Source organism: Falco peregrinus, chromosome 2, assembly GCF_023634155.1.
Source record: "Falco peregrinus isolate bFalPer1 chromosome 2, bFalPer1.pri, whole genome shotgun sequence".
Classification (NCBI taxonomy): domain Eukaryota; kingdom Metazoa; phylum Chordata; class Aves; order Falconiformes; family Falconidae; genus Falco; species Falco peregrinus.
Genome location: NC_073722.1, coordinates 108,359,992 through 108,370,734, shown reverse-complemented (window position 1 = coordinate 108,370,734; position 10,743 = coordinate 108,359,992). Strand labels below are relative to the sequence as shown.

The following is a 10,743-nucleotide window of genomic DNA, read 5'->3' as shown; positions in this document are numbered from 1 at the left end:
CAGAACCTCTTACTCTGCAAAAACTGCCCTGCGGTCCGTAAGCCGTTGGAAGCGCCCATCTCCCGCCAGCAGATTCCCATCCGTTCCCCTTTAGCTTCTCAGCAGCAGCTCACGTACACATCTGCTTCCCAGCTCCGGCATTTCCTGCTGGAGACACAAGCTCCGGGTCTAGCACATAAAACTGATTTTCAGGGGAACCGTCCACGCTGTGACTCCTTCATCTCACTGCATCCTGCGGTCCTTCGCAGGAGAGGCCAGATGATGCCAACTTCTGTGCAAGCCAAGCACGGTGCAGCGGCAAACGGGCCCTGAGGAAAAGGAGCGTTAAATGTCTTCTCTTTCTTGGGGCTCATCTATGCCGTACAGTCATTAGGAGGGGGACAAGCAGGGAACAGGGATTATCCATCAAAAAGATGATCCAGATCTAATGAAACTGGAAAAGCCAAAAGACCTTGGTCATCGGGACGTTCTTAACCCAAAAGGGAGAAGGAACATTGAGGGAATTCGGCTGGCTCAAAAGTGATCACCGTTAGATAGCTTTAAGTCCTCAGTCTACAAATAAATTGCTCTGGATTTACACAGAGTAACTGAGCTCATTTCCCTTTTTAGCTGATAAAAGCCCAGTTGTCTGGAATTTCAACAAACCAATCGTAAAAGCAGCATGTGGCTGAAGACTGATGAGTCACCCACTCCTTTTCCCAGCAGCCAGTACCGAAACCTTCACATTTCCTCTGGCCAACCTACGAGATCTGCTTTCCAGATCCCTGGGTGAGCAAGTCCACAGATGAGGAAGCAAGAAGCCTCCTCCTCTTCCTCAGCTCTGCCCTGGGCTTGTGCTTGCTGCGAGCTGCAGCCCCGGCACTTGAGGAGGTGGTTACTCAGGGGCTACGGCTTTTGCCTTACAACACTCTGCAGGAGTTGCAGCCATGGAGGAGTGCGGTTCCCTCCTGAAGATTGGCAGCAAATGGCTCCCCATGAACTGGAAAGAAGGAGCAGCTCAGTCTCTGCAGATTCCTCGCAGAGGGAAGGAGGGATGACGCCACAGCAGGGAAGTTAAAACTGTTAATATTGTTTGGCAGCACTTCACAAGATCAAATCAGCACTTGATTTTCCAGCAGAGCACTTCCAAGAAATCCCACTGGTGTTGAAAGTTTCTAGGTAGACAAAAATATCCGAGGTCCAGGCTGTAGAGCAGCCACAGGAGAATACAGTCTTGAAAGAGAAGCAGATCTGGGAATACTGCTAGGGAATGCCGTGCACTGGCCATCAGAAAGCATCTCAATCAGGCGAGAAACAGGTACTCAGCATCATCCTCAGTCATTTTTGTTTCCCCAAGGAAACAAAAACCCCTGGAAGTCCAGCCCATCCGTGGCAGAAACATGTTTTCTGTCCTGAAAAAGAACAAAGTCGGGGGAACCTGGCAGATAATTGCTGCTGTGATAGACTCCTACCCTGTGGCTGAGGCAGGAGACTGTCTTGCAAATGGGTTCCATCAGGTAGAAAATGGAATTTCACGAGTGGATGATGCAAAGCAAAGACTAATAGTATCAATTTCCCTGGGAGCTGCTAGGTGTGAAAGCTGCAAGCTACTAACTGGGATCCCTAGATGGGAAACTACATGGGCCAACATTTAAGTGGGATTTAATACAGATAAGTCACTTTTATCTCCTGCAGGGGACGTGTGTTGCTAATTTAATGCCAAGTTCCTCTCGCATTTCCTTTTATTTGGGACCATATATCTCAGAGTAGGATAGCAACGGCCACGCTGGTGTACTAGTTTTAATCTTTAAGGCAAGATCGATGACTGCAGGTGCCTGCCAGTGCTGGATGTAACCCCGAGCGGCGAGGAAAGAGGAGGACCAGTGCTCAGTGCTGGTAACAGCCAGCCGTGCCTTCCACACCGCAGCAATTGGGTGGGGCTTCCAGGCGAGTCCTAAGAGTTTCTACAGTCGTGGCTGTTTTCTGCACAGCACAGGAGACATTTGCAAGTGCCTTGACGCTCTTGATTAAAGGCCAGAGTTGCCCTCCTGGAACATGGTTCCGTTTCTTGCACTCGCTTCAAAAAGGAAGAGTTTAAAAGATCCAGGAGTGATTGTTTAAAGCGATGACTGAGGTTTGCTGAGCCTAATTAACTCACACTTCTGAAAGAGAAATACGAGTATAGCAATATCAGTAAAAGCCCAAGATACGGTTCTTTGTTGCATCACTAGAAACACAGGCTCCGCAGGGGATTTCCCACAGTGCAGATGAAAAACACAAGGGAAATTACCGTCCAGAAATGTACCATCCTCATCCTCCTCTGAGCCCAAAGGTTTCAGTGTACCTGTCCATGAGTGGAGCATTGCTTCAGCCTTCTACAGGGTTTACTGTCTCTGAGCTTCTGCCGTGGTGGATCACAGGGGTCTCATCCTGTTTCCAGGGCTCTCAGGTGACTTTCCTCCCTCCCAGACACTCGCTGGCAGGGCTGCCAGCTCCCATGGGTGGGGACCCAGTAGATGGCATCAGCGTCCAACACTTGTGCCGGAGCTTCACCTTCCTGAAGGCTTCTCTTCCACTTCAGTTATCTCAGGATCTGTTTCTTCATTAATGCCTACTTTTCATTTCAATGTTTAATGCCCTCTAAGCAATATATTTTAAAATCTCAAAATATTCACTGCCTTAGTGTGCCTTTTGCCATTCTTATTCCTTCCCAAGAATAAACATCACTTACCATTGCAGAGTCATTCACTGGCATAGTGTGTGACCTTTTATAAAAGGACCATCAGAAAATAGAATTATTAACAAAATTATGAAAAAAATACTGTCCATCCCAACAGCAGAAAATATTTGGTACAGGTGGGGAGTCTGAGAAATCAGGGCACGTCACGTCTCCAGATGTTGTGGGAGGGAACAAGAGTGCTGAGTAAGTTCAGGTAGCATTCCGGGACAGCCTGACTTTCCAGCCCAGATATCTGGCAAGTGGAGGCAGTGGGTTTGGGTGTTACAGTCATTCTCCAACAATGGAAGTGTTGCAAAATATATAGCACCACATATTAAAAAGGGATTAGGAGTGGGGAACCACAACGAGCAGGAAGACAGAAGCAGCCTTTGAGCAAAGCCGTGAGTGAAACATGTTTTCCGGGGCGGCATTACAGCTATGTTACAGGCATTGTTTGCTTGACAAACCAACCCACAGATATGATCCCCAGCTTCCACACGTCTGCAGATCCTGCTATGCCCCTGACTCCAAGCGTGACCTTCAGCCCTCAGCAACTCTGCTGAATATAAACCGAGTTCTCATCTGCCGGTGCAAATGCAGGAGGTTAGGGGTTGTGCCCCTCACAGCACTGGGGATAACCAAGAGGAGCCCAAACTGCTGTGAAGTTTGGAGTCGGAGGTTAAGAGACTCAGTGGAAAAGAAACTTCTGCCTAATCTCTATCATGTTCTAAATCTTTTCTTCTCAGGTTTCTAAGGCTTGGATTACACCCAGGAATAGACTGGTGTTTATTAATTAATTCCCTTTGGGACTGTTCAGAGTCATATTTAACAACAGTCTTATTCTGGGTTTGTTGGTCCACTGTTGCCATAAGGATGACAAGCAGCAACTGGTGTGGTGGATTACTCTGGCTCTAGCCCCATGGTCCATCTAATCCAGCCTTGACGGTGCCCGATCCAAACACCTCAAATGTGAGGGCTGGATCCTTTGCCGTGGAGAGTTACGGAGTATCTGCCTCACTGAAGAGGTTCCTCCCAATATGAGTCATTAGAGGCTGCTATACATTCTGGCTTTAGGAGGCTTATGTCCCTCCTAAACGTAATGGAAAGGTGGATAGCACAACCCACAAAGCTCTAGGCCTGAATAATTAGACACCCACAAGATAATTACACCCAGTATAAAAAGAAAAGTGTAAAAAGGCATTTCGAAAGTAATTACCGGTTTGAAAATGCTGCCTCTTAGTGCCTCTGGCCAAGTAACACCTTGCTTTTCTAGTCTCTCTTCCTTCAGCAGATCTCAAAGCCCATTGCAAAACAGGACACCGCCACTGCCTTCATTTAAAAACCGTAAACCAGATGAACCTGAGCTCACCTTGCTGCCTGTCACAGACCTGCTGCAAACCTGGGACAGAATTTTTCCCAGGTCCCACCTGCTGCTGTGCCTTGCATCATGACAAACCCACCACAGAACAGTTGTAATCTGACAATCTTTACTGATTTCTAGACTAAAAAAATACCCCCAAACTCCATACTTCCATTCTTTACAACCTCACTTACCCTAAACATCTCCTTCTTCTCCTGGAGTATCATTGCAATGCAGTGACCAGAAGGAGCGCAGAGCTCCCCGTACTCTCCTGCCTTTGACTCACTCTTGGCCGGCGCACAGGAGCTGTTTCCCAGCCCATTCCTTTGCATCCCTCTCTATTTCAGTTCAGCTTAATACCGAGCCACAAAGGCCACTCTCCCCTGAGAAAGTGCATTTTGTTGAAGTTTATACTGGACCATAAGACAGCGTCTAGTCAAATGCTACAAGGGCAGGAGATATAATTTCCTAAAAATGGTGAAAGAAGCTGATTTTTTTCTTAAAATTTCTTAAATTGAATTTGAAGGTAAAAAATTAAAGGCTGGACACTAATTTCTAAAACAGCAGTTTTCTAGAAGGCAGGCTGAGTAATGTTTCTTTAAGACACTTTTGTACACATACAGTTTTTTAACTGAAAATGGTTCCCTGTTAGTTTTAAGGTTAAACCAATGAACACAGGAGTTATATTAAGACTTAACACTCAAAGGTGACCCACGTTTAAAAGAGCCCCACTAATAAATAGTGCGGCACGCTCCTGTGCCCCCTGCGGACAGCCAGCCCCGGAGCAGGAGCCCCCGCTGTCCACCTCTCTGCTGCTGAGCTGGGCCACCGTGGCTACAGGTGACAAAAATGCCGCGGACGTGTCTCAGGCACCTCCTGTCCACGAAACGCACTTTATGGCTCTGCTGAGCCCGTTCCCGACGAGTGACATGCCCCATGCCTGCAGGGACACTGACAGCGGTGGGAACATGTTCTAGAGGCTGCAAGGATCCCATCCTTTGCAACCAGAGCACCGTCAGCCTGCTGAAGTGTAAGCAGGCCGTTTCAGATGCTGTTTTAGCCGAGTGCTTCGGTTGTGCCCTTTGCTGACACACAGCCCGTGGGCACAGCTGTCCCAGCAGCTGAGAGACCACACACAGCCCATGGGCACAGCTGTCCCAGTGGCTGGGGGACCCCACACAACTGTCCCAGCAGCTGGGGGACCCTCGCTCTGTGCTGGGGGCGCCCAGGGCTGAGCTAACTGCAAGAGCAAGCACACCCTGGGGGTACACACCAGTGAGCAGGACAGTCCCTCTGCTCTCTCCTCTGCCAACATGCAGTTCAAAGTCTGAATTGGTGCCTTTTCCACATTTTCCAGTCAAAGGAGGACACGGCGACAGAGCTTTGGGCGGGAAGGGGCAAAGGAGCCCACTCCTGCTCTAAGATAATCAATGATAAACATCCTACGGCCTGAAACAGTGTCGTGAACACTCAGAAAGCTGAGAGGGAAAAGGTATTATTTTTGGCTGAAGGTCTTTATAGCCGATGCAGGAACTCTCTGTTAGTTACTCATTGCCTCGGCAGGTCTCATAAAACAGCTAGCAGAGCCCAGCAAATACTTTTCTTGGTGTTCTGGGAGCTCAGAAATCCAGGAATTGAACAAGGCCTTGAACCCATTTTATGGACTCACTTCTTACCAAGCGATCATAAAATATGAAGATTCAGACCTTATAAATAAGGAGGGGAAAGAGCTGTGTGTTACTTAGCAGGAGCAGCCTCTCCAGAGACGCTTCCCAAGGTAAGTCGGGTGCTACGACCCAGAGAGGCTCCCGACGGGCAGGTGACAGGAGGCGACGAACTCACGTAGGAGATGAGAGATGTAAAACCCCCTTGACTCCGCTCCGAGCTGGAAAAGGCCCTGCAACAAACCGACGCAGTTTATTCCCTGGTGACCCTGTTCCAGCCTTGAGGGCTCTCCCCAGGGTGTCAGCAATTAACCCGCTGCCAGCCCCGGGGAAGAGGCACAACGCGGTCACCCTCTCTCTAACAGACGCCAGCTGGGTGCCTCCGAGATGGCGCAGAGGAGCAGCTCCGCAGTGCCCTGTGAAGCGCCTGTCCTTGCCGTTTGCTTTTTGGCATGCGTAGCCACAGGTAAGCAGTAGAAAACAGCGGTGGTGGCTTTGTACAAGCTCCATCATGTCACCGTGCAAATCTGTCCCGGGCTGGCAGCATCCAGGGTGATGTGCCACACCAGCACCCAGCTTTCAGAGGTTGTGGAGGTCACCCCAGAGGACTGCCTGAAAGCTGGTCTCTGGTTTTGAGAGTAGCGGAGAAGGGCATGGGGAAGTTTCAACGTTTTCCAACATTATTGCAGTGGCTGCACAAGGATGACGAGGCCACCATTTTCAAAGCTGCTCTAAGCAGTGAAAAGTGCGATACCTGGGAAGAGACAGGGAGCTTCAGACTTTTTTATACTCACAGGACTACAGTGCCTTTATATTCCGACCTGTATTTTTGTTTCATTAACCTATGAGCCAGGCTACAGTAGAGAGTTTCAGTCCATTAAAAAAATGTATTTCCAATGCTGGATCTTCATTTAGTGTGCCCTGAGGTTTATATGTTAGACAAATTGCAACTCCTCAAGATCCAGACTCAGAGTGGCCAGGATACAGCTGAGGGCTGATTAACCGATTTATACTCTCCAGCACATTCAGCACTGACAAAAAAACCAGCGTATCAAACCATGGACACAAAACCTGAGGGCACAGGTATGCTGCAGTGGTGGTTTGTAGCAAGAGGGTGAGCAAGACTGGCGGGATGGGGATGATTTTGCTCTGTGTGTTACATGGTCACTGCTGGTTTACAGACATTTGGTTATTACAGGTCAGGCTTTGCCATTCTTGCAGTCAGTTGCAAAAGCCCGACTTTTATTTTAAATAAGGGAGCTTTATGACGAAGACAACTTCTTGTCTGAGAACTAAAGTCCCACTGGAAAACTGAAGCCTGAAATTCAATCCCTCCTCCAAAGTCAAGGCCTGGAGAAGCTAGCAGGGCAGCTCCTGTGGGAAGGGTGCAGCTTAGGATGCTTAGTGCCCTTGTCCTCCTTTTGTAGGTCTGGAACTGTCCGTAAACAACCACGCTGCTGACTTTTCCCTGACGACAATGCCCGGCCCTGCTGTCTCCCTCTCCTGCCTAGTACAGAACAGCAGCCAGCCCGAGGAGCTGCTCTGGTACCGAGGAGCGGGGAAAGTGGATTTGAAAGATGGGAATAAAGTGAACATCAGTAACATCTGCATATCCCCAGTCACTGAGTCCGACAGTGGGGTCATCTTCACGTGCAAGCTGGCGCGGGACCAGTCTGTCCAGGTGTCTGTGACCATGGATGTCCAGTGTGAGTTGCAGCGGTGGATATCTGCGCGGAGCGGCTGGGGTGGGATGAAATCACGGGCTGAGCACCTTGGTGCCTGGGCACTAGTTGAAGGCAGGGTGTTTTGCACCATTGTACGCTGTCTTCATCAAGAAAAAATGCATTTAGGAGAAGATAACTCACACGATAAGACACTCCCTTTCCACAGTGGTGCTTATGGCCTGATCTAATGACTCTTTTATAGGGAGTGGGTGAGTCTTTAAGTAAGATGTTTTGGGTACGTCCCTGCCTCCACCTAGGTTCTTTCCTAAGGATACAAGTCAGGGCAGGGGAGTTACAGGAGTGACTCTCGGCCATTCATTGCCCTGATGATTCCCGGGAATCACGAAAAGCTGCACAACTGTGATGTGTTACCCCACTGAATAAGGTGCACGCGGGATGTGCAAAGGGGGCTTGGTGTTAAACGGTGAGCAGCATTGTTAATGACCTGTTGAACTGCGTTACTGTGAACAGTTCCTCCTCAGCTGACTGGAGAAGAGTCCCTCCAAACAGAAGAAGACAAAGATGTAACTCTGACCTGCCAAACCAAATCCAACCCTCAAGCCCAAACAATGTGGTATAAGAACAACATCATCTTGACCCTACAGCAGAATCGTCACCAGCTGTACCAGACCAGCGAGGTCTCTCAGCTGTCTATCTATAAAGTACAGAACTCTGACAACGGGACCTACACCTGTGTGGTGAACTCAACTTTGGGAGAGGGGAGAAAAGATTTCCACCTGATAGTTGAAGGTAACGAGGCTGCTGCCAAACAATAAGCTTTGCAAATAACTTCCTATTCTCTTTTATAATTATAGCAACCCATTTATATTAAGAAGTGGAATGTGGTAAATTCCCTGCATTAACTTTTGAGGGCACAGCAATAGCAAGGAGCTCTCCTTGCATCTGTGCCTGGGACCACAGCCCCAGGAAGGGCCTTTCCTGCTTTACCTGTTATTCAAAGGCATTTGGCAAGCGTGACCTGAAGCAGGTTTATCCCACTGCCTCACTTCCCATGCTTGACAGGGCACATTCAAGTGTGGTTTAAAGCACCTTAGGTCTTTCTTGGTGCTTACTTGCTTATTTGAAGTCCTTACTTACTCCAACCATAGTATTCTGTCATGCCAAAAGAGCTGCTTAAGGCAAGAAAAGCTGTCCTCCACAAGTGACTGCAGCCCTGTGGGCAACAGGGAGGTGGAAGCCTTGCTGGGGCTGGATGCTCAGGTCTCAGACAGGTGATGCTAAGTGAGGTGACCCACCAGGCATCCACTTCCCACCAACTGCCCACGCCCCTCTCCTTTCTGCACTCTCGGCACAGGGAGGAAAGTGATGTTAGCTGTGTCAGTGAGATTTCCGGACACCTGTATTGCCATGTGTAAGAGTGCCTTGGGGATCTTCTTCAGGGACTGACATTGCAACTCTTCCTTCAGTTCACTAAAGTACAGCCTGGGCTCTGCTCTTTCCAGGGTACTAACACCACACACAGTCAGTCTGCAGAAGGCAGAGAGAACAAGTTCAAATCAGCAGTGACAGCTGTGGGAAAAGAAATATGTTTCTCCACAGTTCTGTGAAATATTCTGTTTTGTATGGCTGTACTGGTCTATCACACGGTCAACCTCCTCTCTCTCTTGACAGCTAAAACCCCTGTTTTTCCCAAAGAAGCTGTTATTGCTGCTGTCGTGGTGGTTACACTCACGGTACTTTTTGGAATTGTGGCTCGAAAAGATAAAATTTTCAAGGTATGGGAAGCTCTAGTTTCCTACAAAAAAAATAATATTGTTCTGTTGCAATGCCCTGTTTTTTTCTACCTTTTCTGTTCTACTTTGTAGCATTGCTTTCCGCTGTTAGACAACTGTTACATACTACCTCCTGCTTTAGAATTACCAGTAGATAAATCAAATATTAGATATTTCAAGGTGGAAGGCATTACACACTTGCAAGTTATTCATACAAATATCCCTATGGTCAGGAAAGGTAACAATGCTGTTTCTTTATTTTTCAGTGCTTCAAAAGATCAAGTGAAACAGCTCTGTAAGTATTTGACTGCTTACTCGTGCACCTTCCAAATGAACCTCCTTCTTTAAGCCTTGGCAGAACCTGGGAAACAAAAGAGCACTCGGCATACTAAACCCAGCCAGGCCGAGTTCCTGAGCTCTTGTTCTGACCTTCTCTCCCAGCAGAGAGGGGTCCATGGGAACACGGCAGGATCCAGGCAGTTCCCCCCCATGGCTCCTGCCCTGGCCCTGGCCATCGCCAGGTCCTGGCTATGCCTGTGTGGAGGCAGTGGGGAAAAACATAATGGGGTGCCACCAGCCTGCTGCAAGCTTTCTGGAGCCGAATGCGACCCAGGTGAATTCCGATCACTTGTTTTGTTTCCCTAATAGGTGGGTTTTCATTTCTTCTTTTCATTTTGCTGCAGGTAAAGACCACAAGGTTCCTGTGCACACCCAGAGAACATAATTTCTAGTGGTGGAACTAAGTCCTTGAGTGAGATGATGAGACACAGTCCTCAAACAAGTTTTTTGGGGTCAAGTTTATATGGTCTTGCCAAAATATAAGTGGTTCTTTGCATCTGATCATTCTAATGTACTGCTGAGAGCACCATCACGGGGGGGGTGGGCTGCCTGAGCTGTTGCCAAATCTTGCCCTCTATGTTTATTCCTACAAAGTAAGCACGTGCAGTCAGGCATGGGGGTTGTGGATTGGTCTGCAGAGGAATCTGTACTGGTTGGCCACAGATAGCAATGTCAATGGACACAAATAAAAGAGAGGTGTTGAGCTGGCAGCTGCTTTCTTGGCCCTGTCCTACAGTGCCATTCCACAGGGTGCCAGGGGTGGTGGCCACCCAACTTGCAGCTCCGTCCCAGTAATGCTACCGGTAATCCTACACGCATCTCAGCGTCTGTTGGCCGGGGTGAGAGCTGCCTGGTGCAGAGCACTGCCGCTGTGGAGCACAGGTCTCAGGGCAGCCCCCCGCGCCGGGTAACACGGTGGAAACGTCAGTGCCACTGCTCCGGCACCACGGCAGAACCTCCCATCCCTCCCCCAACAAATATGCCACGCAGGCATTTTTCTCAAGGTCCCAGCAAGCTTTTAAGGCCTCATCACATCTTGGAACGGTACATCAGTAACAGCGTCGACAAACACCCTGTGCTGTAAATTAATTTGAACCTGCGATGCGGAAATACTCCTGCCAGGGCAGCGGGGCAGCTCCTCAGCGGAGCATTGCTCAGAGCTGGAGCGTGTCCTTGACCAGTGCTCACCAGCGCTTGGGGACAGCCACCACCGCGCCATGCTGGG

The 10,743-nt window shown here is 49.0% G+C and overlaps 1 protein-coding gene across 1 annotated transcript; it reads left to right on the top strand.

Moving 5' to 3' along the window:
* The first annotated feature begins 6,108 nt into the window (after positions 1-6,108).
* Positions 6,109-9,545, top strand: TMIGD1 (transmembrane and immunoglobulin domain containing 1). Its single transcript, XM_005240421.3, has 5 exons — positions 6,109-6,188; positions 7,150-7,428; positions 7,918-8,196; positions 9,079-9,182; positions 9,446-9,545. Exons 1-5 carry the CDS (start codon positions 6,110-6,112, stop codon positions 9,476-9,478), a joined length of 774 nt encoding a protein of 257 aa, XP_005240478.2. The 5' UTR covers position 6,109; the 3' UTR covers positions 9,479-9,545.
* Positions 9,546-10,743: the final 1,198 nt, after the last annotated feature.

Bases quoted from the DNA above. Each gene is read 5' to 3' on its own strand.
- TMIGD1 (XM_005240421.3), top strand. From the start codon at position 6,110: ATGGCGCAGAGGAGCAGCTCCGCAGTGCCCTGTGAAGCGCCTGTCCTT. The intron at 6,189-7,149 runs GTAAGCAGTAGA...CTCCTTTTGTAG, and splicing joins TTTGGCATGCGTAGCCACAG to GTCTGGAACTGTCCGTAAAC. The intron at 9,183-9,445 runs GTATGGGAAGCT...TTTATTTTTCAG, and splicing joins GAAAAGATAAAATTTTCAAG to TGCTTCAAAAGATCAAGTGA.